Source organism: Triturus cristatus, chromosome 9 (assembly GCF_964204655.1).
Source record: "Triturus cristatus chromosome 9, aTriCri1.1, whole genome shotgun sequence".
Taxonomy (NCBI): Eukaryota; Metazoa; Chordata; class Amphibia; order Caudata; family Salamandridae; genus Triturus; species Triturus cristatus.
Window position 1 is genome coordinate 188,304,352 of NC_140592.1, and position 19,168 is coordinate 188,323,519.

Genomic DNA, 19,168 nt, shown 5'->3' on the forward strand with positions numbered 1-19,168 from the left:
TGATCCTGAATTGTAGGGTGGAGGATTCTGAGTGTCACAGCCGGAGAAACAATGGCCGAGTGGTTGGTCTGCCGTAGGGGCGAAAGCTCCCCGAAGGTTCACTACCTGCAACGAGCACACAAGTTGCAAGCTAGACACCCGCTGCCGGGAGTGCTACCCCTCCAAGTAGTGGAGTGTCTGGTACACTGCAGAGACAGAGATGCAATCCTGCAGAAGGCATCAACACATAGGAATCTCCAGACAGACAATAGCCAGGTGGCGATCCTCGCGTACTACACACTTGCAGTGCAGTGGCAATGAGCATTCTTCATGGCTGTGATAAAGGAATTACTCAATGCTGGCCTTAAATACATGCTTATGTTCCCAGCGCTCCACCAGGGAATATTTAATGACTATGCACTGTTCTTCGATGATCCATCTGGTGCCTGGGACTGGCTCAAGCATTATAAGGTGATCACCAGGGGTGCAGCGTTGCAAAGGTCACTACTACGTACATACAGGAAGAACAGATGGTGCAGTTGACCAGAGCCTGGGAGATCGTCTCAACTGCAGGTAGCACAGGGACATCTGGAGGCTGTAGAAATGGCAAACACATTCAGTGTGTTCACTTAACTGTCTGAGAGGGGGGTAACTATCGTCCAAGGACAGCACAGACTTGACAGGCTCCTGGAAGGGGACACGGGGGTTCTATTGACAACCCTTGAAGGATGAATCCTGCATGAGGTGAACAGTTGAAAGGCAATGTAAAACATATCCTGCATAGGTACAGGTGGGTAGAGTGTCCGGGTGCGAGATGGGGCAGTGCCAGATCCTACATAAGGGAATACTGGATGACTATCGAGCGGGAAAGCAAGCAAGCCTGTAGCACATACTCCCCTAATCCCTTCATACCTTGAACTGATATGCAGGCATGAACTGGACTATGACTTGATTTTTGGTTTGTTGGATAGTCAGCTCTTGCCGGACTGCCCTGGGGTTTGGGAGTTGGGGTAAATTCAGTTGCACTCACTTGGCCAAAGAGATATAGAGCTGACTACCCTGGAGAACTCATAACTCTCCATATGTGGGAGACTATGTTTCCCTGTACTTGCACATACACATTATGACTCATCTTATTAACAACTACTCGTTCTTAACATGGAATGTGCATGAGATATGGACAGTAACAAAGAAACAGAGAGTCCTGGCTTCCCTTAAACAATGACAATTAGACATAGCCTTCCCACAGGAAACACATATGGTTGCTAGAGAAGTTCCCAGGTTACAAAGATGCTTGGGGCTCTTTAATTTGGATCCACTCCAGGCTTCCTTTCGACAAAGATGCTGTGCTTATTGACCAGGAGGGTAGGTATTTGATACTCATGGAGACCTTGGATGGGATTTGGGTATTACTTAGTAGCATATATGCCCCAAATACAAGACAAGACCACTTTCATTAGTCTCTGTGGCCTCCACTTTCGGTAAACACAAAGACACCATGTAAAGTGGGCAGAGACTTAGATCACTGCATTCCTCCACTTGTGAGTTCTCCCATGCTCAAGCTCACACATGATTTTATCTCCTGGAATGATAACTGGGTGCTGGCAGATGTATGGCACAATAGAAATGCCAATCATGTGGAATATTCCTTTTACTCCCCAGTCTATGAGTTACATGTATGGCTGGATAAATTGTTTTGCTTTCAAAGGCTTACTGGCTTGGTCACAAATGCTGAGTATCTGTGCCACACATGTTCAGACCATAACACACATCTTGAAGTTGGAATGGGGCAGGAGAGTGGCTCCGATTCCCATGTTGAAGCTACCAGTGCAATTATTGCACAGCGCCATCTTTGTGTACCCGTAGGTTTGCTCCATACAAAAGTACTTCCTAAACCGTCAAATCACAGCTACAGTGCAATACGTAACCAACAATGGGGAATGCACACTGCTCAACCAGATAGGAAGTCCCTCTGTGAAGACAGGGACAAATATATAGAGGTCCAGACATGCCAGTGCACAATCACGCATTGCAAATACCTCACACAGGATCACACTGAGGGATGCAAGGTAGATAGGCTACTCACTTGACTGGAGAGGGCTAAGGGCAGAGTAATGCCCTTTGCTTGAATTAAGACTCAAACAGGGGTGGAAGTACGCACACACAACTAGACATACACAAGAAATGTGTGCAATACTAAGAGAACCTGTACAGATCCCTGGACCAGACTCTAGAGAAGGGAATAGAGGTGTTTGTTGCTAGGGCAGTGCTACACTGCTTACCAGCAGATGCGAGATAGGTGCTAGGAGGGTTGATAAATACTATGTTGATCAAAATGGGCATCAAACAAGATCCCGGCATCTGGTGGACGCCTTGCTTAATTTTATAAAAAATATGTGAATGCTCTTGTGCCACACTTGGAGGAACTCTTTAAAGAAGTGATGGGTAGGAGCCCTAAATAGGTAGGCGCTTATTGTCTCCATACTGAAACGAGGGAGGGCAGCAAATTAGTCTTTCTTGTATAAGCCCCTGTGCATGCTTAGCTTAGATTAGAATAACATTTGTAAAACACTGGTGGAACACCTATGCCCTTATATCACCAGGTTAATACACCGTGACCAAAATGACTTCAAACCCCAGTTCAACATCTCATTAAATGTTTGACAAATCTTTAGGGTCTTTGAGGAAAACACCTGTAGAGCAGTACCCAGATGCAGTACTACTCCCCATTGACCTGCAAAAGGTGTTTGATACCGTTCAATTAACTATCTACAGTTTTTGATCCAGCGAGGATTAAATGGCTTACATTCCTATGCTCGACTGAGAGTGTGAGAGTCTGAACATACCACTGCATTTTGGGTGCATTCAGATCTTTAGGGGGATGAGACAGGATTGCTCACTATCCCCTATGCTATCCACTCTGGCAATCAAACCATTCACCAGAACAGTGTGATCGGAGGGCCAAGAAGTAAGCATACCGCTACGTGACTGGGAACTTATCATTTCATTATATGCAGACCATATGCTTCTATATCTCCGAAATGCAAAAACGGGTCTGACATTGTGTGTATGGCTATAGAATCTCCAAAATACACACCTACTGGTGTAAAAGCTTTGCCTTTCTCATCTCCCCAGACTTCGTCGTGGCCCGTTCGGTCAATCTGTCCTCTCCCCTCACTATAGTCCTTGTATATCGCCCGCCTTACACAACGCCTCATTTCTTACCCGATTTACAGGAACTTCTAGCTACCCTCGTGGTCAATAATTCGTCAGTCCTCTTGTTGGGCGATTTTAATTATTGGCCTGGCGACCCCAGGGAAGATCACGCCTCCAAGGACTTCTCCGACACTCTCCGTTGTCTCAACTTTATTCCCCATATTCACGCCCCCACTCACGTTCATGGTCACATTCTTGACCAGATCTGGTCAGCCAATCGGGTTCTCTCTCCGACCACCATCCTCCCTTGCACTTGGTCAGATCATTCGCTTATTTCCTTTTCTATTGATTTAACAGTCATTGACAAGTCTCCCCTGTCCAAGAACGTCCTTGCTCGTAATTGGAATCGGCTTGACTTCAACTCCCTTCATTCTTCTCTGATTAAATCTGCTCCGGACCTATCAGCCCTTTCCCTTGATCTTCAAGTGGACGCCATTAACACCTGGCTCTCCACCTCTTGTGATCGGATTGCCCCGCTCAGGACGGTTAAAGCCTGCCGCCTCCATGATGCTAACAAATGGTTCTCTAACGATCTTAAAATCCTTAAACTGGCTGTTCGCCAGTCAGAGCGCCAGTGGAGGCGCAACTACTGTCCCGCCCTGAGGGATCAATACCGGTCCCGTTTAACCAACTACAAGAGAGCGATCCTATCAGCTAAATCAGATTATTTCTCTGGTAAAATTTTATTAGCGGCCAATAAGCCTAAGGAGATTTTCTCTATCGTCCACAACCTGGCCGCATCTGATAGAGTCAATCCCAACCTCACTCCTTCACATACTCTTTGTTTGTCTCTCAATGACTATTTTTTGACAAAATCACTAATATCAAATTAAATATCCCACCACCTTCCTCTCAACTTCACCCCTTCTCTCCTCCCCCTTTGAACTCTTCTCTCACCCATTTCCCCCATCCCAAAAGAATCTTTTCTGACTCTGCTCACGAAGGTCAAATCGGGCTCTCCTGCCGACTGCGGACCAGCTCGCATCTTAAGAGAGCTTCTCGCTGGTTGCCCTGACCCCCCTTTGGTCCTCTAAAATTCATCTATTTCTCAGGGAATAGTGCCGTCTCAATTCAAATCAGCCACGGTCATCCCTATCTTAAAAAAACCTGGATCCGACCCTACCCTCCCCTCTAATTTTAGGCCCATCTCCCTACTCCTGTATTTAGGCAAGATCCTTGAGAGCTACATTACCTCTTGCCTGTCTACATATATTGAGGATAACCATCTCTTGGCTTCCCACCAAGCTGGTTTCCGCCCGGTTCATTCGACCGAAACAGTGGTTCTCTCTGTCCTGGACGAGCTCAAGAATAAGGCGGACTCCAACTGCCCTCAAGCATTGGTGCTTCTTGATCTTTCCGCCGCCTTTGACACGGTCGACCATTCCATCCTTCTCGATCGTGTCAGGGCAGCGGGCATCCAGGGCACCACCCTCTCTTGGCTCGCGTCATTCCTCCAAGGCCGGTCGCAGGCTGTCCAGCTTTCTGGTTTCTCTGCCCCGCCGTGTACAGTGTCTTGCGGGGTCCCCCAGGGTTCCTCCCTTTCCCCTCTTCTTTTCAACCTTTACATTTACCCCCTCATTGCTTCTTTGCTCAAATTGAAGGTCTCCGTATATAACTACGCGGATGACCTCCAATTAATATTTGATCTTTCTTCCTCTCCTAATCCCCTTCCCAAATTTCAAAGTACACTTGTTTTTATTTCTGACTGGATGAGTTCAAACCATCTCAAACTCAATCCGGATAAAACGGAGCTGATCCTGACTGGTGGGACCTCTAGTCCTTGGTCCTCTGCCTTCTGGCCCCCCAGCCTTGGCTCCCCCCCGGCCCCTTCTGCTTCAGTCAGAACCCTTGGCATCAAAATCAGCCAGGACCTTTCCATGCGCCCTCAGATCAGCTCCGTTGTCTCCTCTTGTTTTCTATCCTTACGGATTGTCCGTAAGATTTCTCGTTTCTTTTCTCTGGATGCCCTTAAAATCATTATCTTAGCCATGGTTCTCTCTCGTTTAGACTATGGCAACTGCCTTTATGTGGGTGTCCCCGCCTATGAGCTGCGACGCCTTCAGACCATCCAGAATCAGGCGGCTCGCCTTATCCACCAGCTCCCCAAATTTCATCACTCCCTCCCCCTCCTTAAATCCCTTCACTGGCTTCCCATTATGCATCGCACCCTTTTCAAAATGGGATGCATAGTTTTCATGGCCCGTGCCCGCACTGCTCCTTTCTTTATCAACTCGTTGGTCACTCCTTACATCCCCAGTCGCACACTTCGCTCCTCCAACCAGGCTCTTCTCATCATCCCCCGTTTTCGCAAGTCGAGAGCAGGTGGCACCAGGTTCTCTGTCCTTGCCCCCGCTTCTGGAACGATCTTCCATTTTCAATTAGATCCATTATCTCCTACTCACATTTTAGGAAGGCACTCAAGATTCACCTGTTTACCCTAGCGTTTTTTTCTCACTGACCTTCCTTGCCCTCCCCTCTGCCCTGTGTAATCTACTAGCGCCAGGAAACCGCTTGGTCACAGTGCGCTTTATAAGTATTTTCAACTTCAACTTCCAGCAGACTTACACTGCAGTGGCACAGCTGGGAATCAGGGCATCAAATGGGAACCTTAAACCTTTTGATACCTTGTGGTGAAAGTTTACCACAGTGACAAGTATCCTTGGGATGGTAATCTAGGTAGAACCTTATAAGCCCTGAAGTATAATGTTAAATTCTGACACTCCCTCCAGTTGCCCATATTAGCACAGTCTAAAATGGTAATGCTACAGCAAATGTTACTTCCTCCCTGTTTGGTTCCCCCTGTTCTAGTTCAATGCACTGGACACGTTACTGTGGGAGCTGTTATGGGACGGCAGACAGCATAGGGTGTTGTGAGGTGTACTGAGGTGCCCCCTTCAAGACAGTGGCCTAGGGGCTACTGATTACGAAGCGTACTACCTGGCAGCACAACTCCAGTGGGTATTTAAATGATTGTGTGGCCAGGATCTAGCAGAGGTGAGTGAACATAGTGAGAGAATCTGGGAGGAAGCCTTGGTGGTACTGTTGCTGGATGCCATATATCAGAAGGACGAGCACCCCAGACTGCTAAGAATCGCACTGAGCTGCTGAAGGAGAGTTCGTCTCAGGACTGCCTACCACCCACTAAATGTGCATGGGCTTCCATTGGTGGGCATCACCAGAGCACAAGAGGGGCACTTTACAGCTAGAAGACTGAAGACATGGACAAAGGCAGAAACGTAGACCGTGAGTGACTATTACCAGAATGGGCTGCTTCAGGAGTTTGAGAATATTGTCAGTGAGGACGTGTTACTTAACTCACAATTCCTGGCATATGCTGCCCTGCAATGCTACCTAGGAGCCCTATGGAAAGAAGGTCAGACTGAGCAACCGCAGCATGAAATTTTACAAACATTGCTCACCTTTGGATGAGGGTGCAGAATTATGACCTGGCTCTGCAGGTCCTTCTTATCTATGGATCTGTCGGCCTGACAGAGCTGAGTACCTACTGGGGAGATCCAGTGGGGAGAGTCTTACAGAATAACCAATGAGCATCCCACTAAGTGCCCGTTTACAATTTCGTTAGGAAGGGCTCCAAACGGCATTTGGAAAAAGCAAATCCGATTCGGAGCCTGTATTTATGAATGAATTGTCCCCCTCCTGAATGACCAAGTACAATGCGAGGAAGCCATCCGCGCTGACCAAATCAGTTCTGAACGAGAGGCAGTCAGTCTGACTCATTCGGAGCAGATTCGTGCAGCGCAATGAGGACGGTTTCCGAATGAACAAGTACGATGACCAATTCTGACAGCCATAGTGACTCGGTTTTGATGAGACAAAACAGCTGTGGGAATCAGACTTCGGAGGCCGTAGCAGGCCCCTCTTCACCTGGGGCACTCCGAATCGGTTGCAGGGGGGTACCCATGGGTCCCCCCTTTCCATGCATGTGCAGTGTGGCGGGCACCATGGGGTGCCCGCCACAGGGTGCACGATTTTCCCCACCCACCCCTTTTTTCAATGGGAGCCTGTGTTCAAGTTGGGAACCCAGGCTACCAATAAATTCAATGGGAGTCCAACCGAACCAAGTCTGTACACATATGGACACATAGTACTCAGTTGGAGGGACTCTTGGAGTGCGATTCATACAGAAAGCATTCCTATTCCAAGTCGGAAGAAATGATGTTCTAACGAGATCGTAATCGCCCGATAAGTGTCTACAATTACCAGCTTCAATAACACACAATTCAACTATCTCCACACCACATATCTTACACCTCACAGATTAAATGTTATTGCTGCCACTGACGACAAAAGCTGCCCAAGATGTGCTTTAAGGGATGCAGACATTCTACAGATCACGTGGGCATGCCCGGTACTTATGAACGTCAGGCAGGAGCTCACCTCCTAACTGGGAAAAGCGGTGGGTGGGCTGAGCCTTCGCACCCCTGAATTATGCTGTTTGGGGCTGGGCCCACAACTAAAACATGGTTGGGTAGACCCCAGATTTTTTCTTTAGCCTTAGTGCTCACTAAGCAAGCTATAGCAAGGTACTGGACATCACCAGAGGGCCCTCGCTGTAGCAGGTGGAAAGAAGTAGCTCAGAAGTGAGTGGCAGCAGAGGGCACAGCTTGCATGCCGAGGAACAATTGTGCAGTGCAAATACCCTATCGCAGACCTTTGGGATGACCTTGTCGCCGGATTTACAGAAACCATGGATAAAATAAGACTTCTGAAAGGGCCAGCTAATCCTCATGTGGATAGAACAGCACAGGCTAATATCAGTTTTCAGTTTTTAACGTCTTTATTTAGAATATTCTTCATAAAAGACAAAGTATTTACAAACATACGATAAAAAGCAATATTACATAGTCAATAGCATTATATACAATTTAAAAATTAATTGAAACCTAGTTAAAACCTCAAATAAATCAAATGAATTCATAAAGACGATGAAAGAAGATTGTTATTATACAAATTCAGTTAAAAAGATACAGCATCAATACTGGTCAAAGACACAATCTTGAAAGGTAACATACTAAATAGGTTGATCATGGCGGTGTATTATAAACTATCCTAGACCTTAATAACCAAGCCCATCCTAGGAATTTGGCCATTCCGATTGAAAGACATTCAGAGGTATTAGTTCTCAAGATGAGTAGGGCTTCCCTGCTTGACCGGGTCTTTAATCTATTGCATATGGGTTTTAGCCACTTATGTCGAGGTTCATGATAGGCATTGCAAACAAACAAGAAATGACCTACTGTTTCTTTATGGTTAATGCAACATGGACAAAATGGGGTCACCGGCTTCTGCCAGCCACTGGTAAAGGCCCGTAATGGCAATGTACCTAAACGGAACTGAAAGTAAAGTTTCCTATCTATGGTTTTAACAATTATATCCCAAAAACACTCGGTGTAGGGGACTATTTTATGTTGCAGAAACAAACCAGTCAGGTTCGATTTCTCTGAGAGAGCAACGTATTCATCCTTGACCATAGACCAAAAAAGAGATTTGAAATCTTTTTTAGAGGGAAAGATGTGAGAGCCCGGCTCAGACCACAACTGGGGAAGGCCCATTCCAGAAAGAGTGTTTCTGATTGACTTGAACCAAGGGATTTCGCCTGCCCCTTGTTGTGATCTAACATCCTGAAGCTCTTGGGCGTACATGGCAAGTTCCGGTGTAGACCAAATTTGTCGCCATAACGCCACCAACCTATACTGTGCTTGATGTTTAAATGAGTGGAGCCCCATGTCCATCAAAAGTGGTAGAGCTGGTGTTGATGGCGGAAGACTAACTAAATTTCGTAGGAATTTGTTTTGTATCCTGTCAAGGTCAGCCAGGTCTACACAACCCCAAATATCCGCCCCATATAATATAGCAGAACTAATTTTTGCACTGTATATTTTGAGGGCGGGCAACACCCTTTTGGTCAAAGAACTTCGCTGCTCCTTCACCAGACAGCCGGACAAGCGCATTAGTTTCAAGCTAAGCGCTGCTATTTGCTCTTTCCAGCGTAATCTATAGTCCATTGTAACACCGAGATAGGTCATAACTTCAACCTGTTCCACGCGTGACCCATTCATCATGACATTGCCCCTCTGTGGCTTTTTCTTCGTGAAGACCATAAACTTGGTTTTGGTAATGTTAATTTCTAGATCGTTCTCTTTGCAGAAATCCACAAATTTATCCATAGCTACCTGCAGACCCTTCTGGGTTTTGGCCAATATAAGCGTATCATCCGCAAATATTAAAAGGGGGAATTTACTCCCACCCAGAGATGGGGCATCAGTAGGAATTTCTGAGAGAAACTTAACCACTTGATTAATAAAAAGTATAAAAAGGGTAGGGGCCAGGACACAGCCCTGTCTCACCCCACGAGTCACAGGGAAGGTTTCTGTGACCTGGCCCTGGCGACCCCACCTAACTCTGCAAAGTTTCCCTCATGCATCCTGATGGTAAGTTCTAGGAGCGCAGAAGGAACACCCATCTTTCTCAATGCAGCCCACATCTTTCCTCTGGGGACCAAATCAAACGCTGATTTGAGGTCCACAAATGCAGCGTATATCATGCCACCTCTCAGGAACACAGTTTTCCAATAGATCATGGCAAATCTTAGTATCTGGTCCACAGTGCTGATGTAAGCCCTAAAACCAGCTTGTACTGGGGAGATAATGTCAACATCAGTCATCCAAGTGTCGATTTTTCCTAAGAGCATTCTGGCCACTACCTTTTGAAGGGCATCAATAAGACTAATTGGACGGTAGTTTCCTGCATTAGTTTTGTCCCCTTTTTTAAACACGGGCAGGATCTCTGCCCCTTTCCATGAATATGGAATCCGCATCCCTCTAGCTATCGCATTAGCTAGGGTGGTTATATACGGAACCCAATGCACCTGATCATACTAAAAAAGGTCCGCAGGGACGCAGTCCATACCGGGGGCCTTACCGTTCTGGACTTGTTTAAGAGCAGCTACGGTATCTAATTCTGTAAAGACAATATGGTCAAATAAAGGCACCGCAGTCTGCACACTGGCATCTTCCCAGGGGAGGGAGATCCGTACCGTGTTGCTAAACTGCGTAGCGTAATGTTTGACCCATTGTTCTGCAGACACGTGGTTTGCAGGTACTTTCGAGTCCCCAGTCCCGCCCCATCTCACAGCCTCCCAAAATTTTTGTTGGTTAGATGAAATGCTTGCTTGGTATAAATCTAACCAGCGCTGTTCATCCCAGTTGGTTTTTGCCTCTTTGAGTACTTTCTTGTAGTTAACCCTAGCTAACCTAATATCATTGGCCGACTTAGATTTAATAGCAGCTATTAAGGTGCTATGGGCAAAACGACAAGATTTATCATACCATTTATTCTTGGTGGATTGTAGACCATTATTTCTACCTTTAGTGGGTTCATTAAAAAAAGCTTTTATCTTATTGAATAAAGACTCGTGGATCAACCCTATTTCTTCCAGGGAGGTGTCTTCATTGAGTATTGTTACCATCAGATTGGTGGCTACTGAGACTTCCACCGCAATCTTTTCTAACACGGTAGGGTTGTCTACAAGCCTAGTCCAGCGGACCCTTCTGCAATCATTTGATAGAACCGCCTCGGCTGTAACGGCGGTGGATGCAAAATCCATTCTGTGGCCCTCATTTAGTAATAATGTAATTGCCAGAGGGTTATGGTCACTTTCAGATCTTTGCACTACTTCCATATCCTTTAGGAGTTTCCAAAATTCTATCTTTATTAGGAAGTAGTCAATACGACTCGAGTGCCTGGAATTGTCAAATGTGACCTTTCCCATCAAATCAGATTTGGTTCTACCATTAGCTGCACGCAGATCCCATTCAAGACAGAGGCCTAACCACTGCATTGCGGCCTCGGTAACCTTTTTAATAGGAGGGATGGATAATGGTGGAATATTCCAGATTTGGTCAGATTCCCCATATCCTTCGTTGTCGAGATTGGGAAAGGGTTCAAAAGAACAGTTAAAATCACCTGCCACCATTATACAAATATCGCTGGAAATGTTGCCTAGTAAGCAGTCTAGATCACTGACTGCTCTCATAGGCTTCCCACCAGGTTGCCCTCTTGCATATATATTGATCAGTGAAAAAACCTCTTTATTTTTACCAGACAATTTCAAAGCAAGAATATCACTACTTAATGTAGGAATATCTTTAATTGTAAAAGCTAGAGATTGCCTGATCCAAATGACCAGACCACCTGTGGGACGGCCTTTTGGTCCTTTACAGGCTGGTTTGTAATAGTTAAGATAGCCAACCCGAAAGGTGGCAGCGGTAGACCAGCTTTCCTGAAACATAATAACATCAAAAGAATCCACAAAAAAGCCCCAGTCATCTTCAGACATTTTCCCTGTTAGTCCCGCTATGTTCCATGACAGGACTGAGAGAATATTACTTGCATCTTTCTGCAAGTTATTAGATGGAATCATAGTCTCCACTGGAACCAGAGGACTATATATGGGATTAGGAAGTGTTACCCCATCTACCTCCCCTTGTGAATTATCACTCTCCCCTGTTACAATCTCAGCCCTAGAAGAAGAAATACAGTTAAGAGCACTCAATACGACTTCACTCAGCCCTGGAGTCGACAGTGAATTGTCAAGTCAATCCACACCTTCCAAGCCGGATAGCGGAGCAAACCGGTTTGTGAGTTGCGGATAAAACAAAGGATGGGCTGGAGTATCAGGGTGGAATCTCCCTCTTGGCCTGACATTTCTAGAGTGTAGGGATGGCGTTTGAGGACCGCTTGTACATAGAGCGTGATAGAAATAATTCAGCAACAAAGTTTGCACATCCCCAGCTCTTCCAAATCTAGGTTCCCTACTGATAAAATTGGCCACCCATGGTTCTCTAAAATTTATCACCACACAGTCTCCCTCGAGATCTTTTTTACCATAACCTATCCAGTCCACCCTTCTTACATTAAGAATTTCAGAATATGTATTGGGTGGGAGCGGGCGATTTTTGTTAAGCCAAAATGTTACCTTATTATGGAGGTCCATGTGTGTTTCTCTTTTACCTTCGACTAAAGGGGCCACGCCAGTTAAGATGATGGTATAAGGCTGTGACTCCGGAGGGAGATTAACACAGTGTTTCCTCGGGATTGGTTTAAAATATGGTCGGAGGGTTTGATCATGACTGCTAGGTGTTTTCTTGGCCTGGGGTTGTTTATCGGCCTTCTGTCTAGGTATGACCCCCGAGGTAACTGTTTTCTTGGGGGCCGATACAGATGTTGGCTGCGTGGCTTTTGACATAATGGGTCCCGCTTTTAAACTTGACACCCCTACTTTTTTATTCTCCAGATTGGATTTCAATGGTGATGGGGCAGTGGGGGGCACGCCTTTGGGGATTAAACTAGTTAGCGATCTATTTACAGATGCTATATTCTCTTTAAGCAACCTATCCAAGGAATCCATTTTTACATTCAGTAGTCTTGTCCTTTCTAATAGTGGTAAGAGCAAGGATTTCATTAATAACTCTATCTTGGCCAGGAATATGCCTTCTGCAATATTAACGGTGGTATTATGATCTTCATATTGACCCGCCTTGTTAGTATTAGGCAACCGAATAGGAGGGTCAATAGTGCTTCCCACCCCCTCATTGTATTTGTCTAGGTCGGGAAGATCTAGCCGTTTACGTTTCCCAGGATTGTGTGGGGGTGAAAGATGTAACATAGGGGGGGAGATCACTTGCTCTTTACTAAAGTTTAAATTAGGTGAGTCCGAGAGACCTGATTTCTCTCTAGACTGGTCTAACAGGATGGTAGTCCCGCTGTTTAGTATGTTATCACGAGCAGTAATAAATGAGCTATCTTGACCCTCCACCACCAACTTCACAGTTTGGGTCTCGGGGGCAGTTACAAGCACTGGATCAATATTATCAGCATTGCTAACAGTATCTACAAAGGAAAGCGAAATAGGGGAAACTGCCTCATTAATTTTCCCAAGAGAGGATCGTTTACCTGTGATAATATCTAATGATAAGCGTTTTTCAACAATAGCAATTTCTTTCTCCAATATTGCAGTAGAGCGTTTAAAAAACTGGTCAATAGTACCGGTAAAAGTACCATTAGAAGTAGAGACCTGGACTTGCCTCTTTTTTCCAGATCTTAGGGTCATCTTCGAATAGACAAGAAACCAAATTAGTTCCTCAAGGAGTGTCAATAGGTGGAGGATAAATGTTAGGAAGGTGGCCCGGCCCGGCCTCCTTTGGCCTCTGACGGCCACAGACGGCCCGCCCTCTGCCCGGGCTCAGCCCGGCTCCGCCCGCGCGCGTCCCGCGACGCGGGGGGAGCCTGGATTCAAGTAGCGCCTCCGGGCGCGCTTTCCGCCGGATGTGGGCGGGTCTGTGGATGGCTGATGGGGGCTGTAGTCCACCTCTACTGCGGCCTCAGAGCAACGGGAGGCGGCGAGGGTGACTACCAGCGCCAGTTCTAAAGGTGAGCAAAGGTCTGCCCCTGAGCCAGGAACCAGGTAGGGTCTACTGCGTAGCGAGGCAAATGCGGGCTGCGATTCAGGTTCTGTCCCCCCGCTCCACCGGGGGAGCCTGGATTCAAGTAGCGCCTCCGGGCGCGCTTTCCGCCGGATGTGGGCGGGTCTGTGGATGGCTGATGGGGGCTGTAGTCCACCTCTACTGCGGCCTCAGAGCAACGGGAGGCGGCGAGGGTGACTACCAGCGCCAGTTGTAAAGGTGAGCAAAGGTCTGCCCCTGAGCCAGGAACCAGGTAGGGTCTGCTGCGTAGCGAGGCAAATGCGGGCTGCGATTCAGGTTCTGTCCCCCCGCTCCACCGGGGGAGCCTGGATTCAAGTAGCGCCTCCGGGCACGCTTTCCGCCGGATGTGGGCGGGTCTGTGGATGGCTGATGGGGGCTGTAGTCCACCTCTACTGCGGCCTCAGAGCAACGGGAGGCGGCGAGGGTGACTACCAGCGCCAGTTCTAAAGGTGAGCAAAGGTCTGCCCCTGAGCCAGGAACCAGGTAGGGTCTGCTGCGTAGCGAGGCAAATGCGGGCTGCGATTCAGGTTCTGTCCCCCCGCTCCACCGGGGGAGCCTGGATTCAAGTAGCGCCTCCGGGCGCGCTTTCCGCCGGATGTGGGCGGGTCTGTGGATGGCTGATGGGGGCTGTAGTCCACCTCTACTGCGGCCTCAGAGCAACGGGAGGCGGCGAGGGTGACTACCAGCGCCAGTTGTAAAGGTGAGCAAAGGTCTGCCCCTGAGCCAGGAACCAGGTAGGGTCTGCTGCGTAGCGAGGCAAATGCGGGCTGCGATTCAGATTCTGTCCCCCCGCTCCACCGGGGGAGCCTGGATTCAAGTAGCGCCTCCGGGCGCGCTTTCCGCCGGATGTGGGCGGGTCTGTGGATGGCTGATGGGGGCTGTAGTCCACCTCTACTGCGGCCTCAGAGCAACGGGAGGCGGCGAGGGTGACTACCAGCGCCAGTTCTAAAGGTGAGCAAAGGTCTGCCCCTGAGCCAGGAACCAGGTAGGGTCTGCTGCGTAGCGAGGCAAATGCGGGTCCCCCCTTTCCATGCATGTGCAGTGTGGCGGGCACCATGGGGTGCCCGCCACAGGGTGCACGATTTTCCCCACCCACCCCTTTTTTCAATGGGAGCCTGTGTTCAAGTTGGGAACCCAGGCTACCAATAAATTCAATGGGAGTCCAACCGAACCAAGTCTGTACACATATGGACACATAGTACTCAGTTGGAGGGACTCTTGGAGTGCGATTCATACAGAAAGCATTCCTATTCCAAGTCGGAAGAAATGATGTTCTAACGAGATCGTAATCGCCCGATAAGTGTCTACAATTACCAGCTTCAATAACACACAATTCAACTATCTCCACACCACATATCTTACACCTCACAGATTAAATGTTATTGCTGCCACTGACGACAAAAGCTGCCCAAGATGTGCTTTAAGGGATGCAGACATTCTACAGATCACGTGGGCATGCCCGGTACTTATGAACGTCAGGCAGGAGCTCACCTCCTAACTGGGAAAAGCGGTGGGTGGGCTGAGCCTTCGCACCCCTGAATTATGCTGTTTGGGGCTGGGCCCACAACTAAAACATGGTTGGGTAGACCCCAGATTTTTTCTTTAGCCTTAGTGCTCACTAAGCAAGCTATAGCAAGGTACTGGACATCACCAGAGGGCCCTCGCTGTAGCAGGTGGAAAGAAGTAGCTCAGAAGTGAGTGGCAGCAGAGGGCACAGCTTGCATGCCGAGGAACAATTGTGCAGTGCAAATACCCTATCGCAGACCTTTGGGATGACCTTGTCGCCGGATTTACAGAAACCATGGATAAAATAAGACTTCTGAAAGGGCCAGCTAATCCTCATGTGGATAGAACAGCACAGGCTAATATCACTTTCCCCTAGGAGCATGGGAGACATGAACGTCAATTGAACTGCGGGATAAAGGGGGAAGGTCAGAACACATATATTACAGTGCACGCTCATATAAACTGCGCAACTGGCCATTGGTCAGGAGGCAAGAGATCTACTTTAGCCTTTTCTTGCTTTTTATCTTTTAATAAGTTTACATGAATAATGTCTCTTGCAAAGCCTGGTATGAACGCAAGTTTGTCCAACCAGCTCTCTACACTCACTGATTGAACGTCAATGAGACCCCTGGCCAGGGGACCCAACGGAACAACTGAGCTGTAACACGGACTTCCATAAACTTCAGGTGGGCCTACATAAACCGAATGTGAATTTGTATACTGAGTGAAAGGTTAACTGCCCTGTAAAACCAATAAACACACTTTGAAAAAAAACCTGTGGTCTGTCCTACACTTGAGGAGAGCCAAAAGCATTTTCTTATGATATTGTTGCTTATATTCAACTATTTTCAGTATTATATTCTTTAATTCTATCTCTTGTTTTTGGGTTTCTGAGTAGTAGTATTGGACCTCTCATTTTACAAAAAGTGAGTTTTGCACCTCTTATATTCCAAAAAGTGACCTTAAAATAATATTTTAAAGCCATTACCTGCACGAATGTCTTATGTGAGCACCTGTCGAAACATCTGTATGCTGTTTAAATGTTTTAAAATGTCTTTTTCCCTATAGGAACGGAAATTTCCCAAATTTGTATCAAAGGAAATGGAGAACATGTATATCGAAGAACTTAAGTCATCAGTCAATCTTCTTATGGCCAACCTAGAAAGTATGCCTGTGTCAAAAGGCGGCTCTGAGTTCAAACTACAAAAAATGAAACGCAGCCACAACACCTCGATTATCGACATGGGAGAAGAAAATGAAAATCAACTTTCAAAATCAGATGTTGTTCTGTCTTTCAGTCTAGAGGTAAATGATTCTGTCTTCCTGCAACAAATCAAAGTTGAGATCAGTTTCAACAAAATAGGTGCAACATTCACGCCCTAACTTACAGTTTGTCAGAAGCTTTGCACTTATAGCTTAAATTCGTAATAATGGTAGGACACTCGTTGCTGGCATATTACTTGAAATAGTGTTTCTGTGAGATGTTCTTTATTTAAAGTTTGCAACTAGCACCAGTATTTAGATTTTGTTAACAGGCATGGTTTTTGTATCTCGGTTATCAGGTTTCACTGCATTAAAAACACAGTCTTCATTTATAAAGCACTAATGCCGCATCACTTTTCACATCAAAAAAGGTTTTAATTATTTCACAATCCTTCTGCCTCACATTGAACAGTGAGAGTGATATTAGATCAGCTTAAAAGTGGTTTTAGATATACATTTCCTGTTCCATGTATATTTTATGGTTGAATAAAATTATATTTTTAAACAGGATTCACAATTTCCAATTCAGTCACAATCTTGCTGAATTTGAACTGTTACATCTACGTGTTTTCTTCGTGAATATTTTCCACAAATAACATACAATACCTGTGTAGGTCTGAGGTTCTTAAGATGAGTCTGGATAAGTATGAGGATCTTAATATAAGACTGGATATGTATGAGGATCTTTAGTGATAACACAAAGTTAATATAGAGAACGCTTCAGCAGATAGTGATGTAATATATAATATAATACTCTCCATTCCCATCTCACAATGTGCTTATTTAGGAAGGTTTTCTGGATATTTTCTTTGTTCTGTGGCATATACAATAATTCCATTTTACACAAACCAATAAAGTCTACAGTAATGCATCAGACATGATGCTTACTTTTTGCAGTTAGGGCATGCATTTTAGCCCCATATTGGTTGGGGCCTCTGATTTTGAATGCACACAACTCTTTGTGAGGCTACACACCATGGAAGCACCTGGTTTCCCAGTATGTGAATGTTTGGAATGTATGTGGACCAAATTGCACACAATCACCCAGTTCAATGTCACAAATAATCACCACACCACACATATTATCTTGCAAATATTTATTCAATGTATAGCTTGTAGCACAATTTAACATCCCTGGTGGTAATCCATATATACATGAGGTTTCCAGGGCACATTGATAGGCAGCCCTGTTAGCTTAAAGCAAATATCCTTCTGAACATTGATGGACGGCAATATTTATTTTTACAAGGAAAAGTCGTCTCTTCAAATACTTCAATGTAGTGACAGTAAATACGTTTGCGTGATGAGCACACATACATTTTGCAAAATTAATCTTTTTGACTTTACCTTAACTGACCTTTTCATGAACCAGTTTCTCATTTTAAAATACATAGCACTCTTCACATGCACACCATGTTAGTGGCATTAAGCCAATCTGTCTGTTTGCATTAAAGCAAGAGATTTATGCAACACTAACCAAGAGAAAACAATTGTGATTTTTTAGAACATATTATGTGATTACAAGAATTTAGGAATATGTGGATTCTCTCTCAAGGGACTGGAATTCAATATCGGTTGTTAAAATATACATGAAACAATGCAGTGGTTAGGCTGACAGCACCCTTTGGGGCTTGTTACAAAAGCATTTATGACTATGGAAAGTAATACCTCAGGAGTACTCATGGAAAGTAATACCTCATAAATACTCTTTTATACACTCTCTAATGCACTTTTGTGAATCAGTCTAAAACGTCCAAATCCTTATTTTTAAAAGTGCAAAGAGGGAAATGGATTTTAGTATATCACATTGAAAGACAACCAGTATCTGTCCTGAAATATATTCCCCCAAATCATCTAATATTTTTAGCTAAATTAATTAGGTTGGGTTGTCTAGGGATATTTCAATTAAAATTCTTGCTTTGGGATATACTTAATTGAAAAGTAAACTTCATGTTAATACCAAACAGGTGGCTAGCTTGCCTCACTCTCTCTCTGTTTGTTTCCAAATCTTCTTGCTACTTACCGGTATCGAAAGCAAGCAGACTATAATTCCATTGGAACTTTCTATGCCTTGAAGGATGTATGACTATCTTCTCTCTCCCAGGATCTGTCTGGTTGGATTCTAAGTAGTTGATTTTATTGAGATTTAGATAGTAAATTCATTTTTAGAGAAATATTGTTAGTCTCAGTAGTAAAACAAGCATTGGCATAGCCAATAGGTCTCGCCTGTGGGGCCTTATAAGTGTTTAGACAGAGCTATTGACTTTGCCGATGTCTTCAAGCTGTGCTGTAGAGAAGTGTGGCTACTGTGCAGCATGCAGAAAAGTTATAATAAAAAAGTGTCAGAAGCATTTGTGGCACTGAGTGATGCTGTGTTGGCGCTGAGTAATGCTGTACCAGGTGACTGACATACCGACTGTCAGACTGACCTACTCTCTCATACTGACACCTTTGTACTTTCAGGGTGGCACCCCAGCTCTCTCATACTTCTAGACACATACTGACTCTAACATTCTGCAAGACTGACATACTTCATCTCGCATGCTATCAGACTGATATATTCACTCTCCCATGCTGTCAGACTGATATTGTGGTTCCTCTATACTGTATGACAGCTATACTGACTGTCCCGTGCTGTCAGACTGAGATTGTGACTCCACCATACTGTGAAAATAACAAGCTATCTCCTCTTTACTGTG

The 19,168-nt window shown here is 45.6% G+C and overlaps 1 protein-coding gene across 15 annotated transcripts in view; it reads left to right on the forward strand.

Annotated features, from left to right (window-relative positions):
- Positions 1-19,168, forward strand: part of CADPS (calcium dependent secretion activator) — a 1,625,151-nt gene that overhangs the window by 536,656 nt on the left and 1,069,327 nt on the right. For all 15 annotated transcript variants that reach the window (XM_085624714.1, XM_085624723.1, XM_085624709.1 and 12 more), the window contains exon 5: positions 16,275-16,511. In XM_085624714.1, the coding sequence (XP_085480840.1) occupies positions 16,275-16,511 (237 nt within the window). The remainder of the gene's footprint in view (positions 1-16,274; positions 16,512-19,168) is intronic.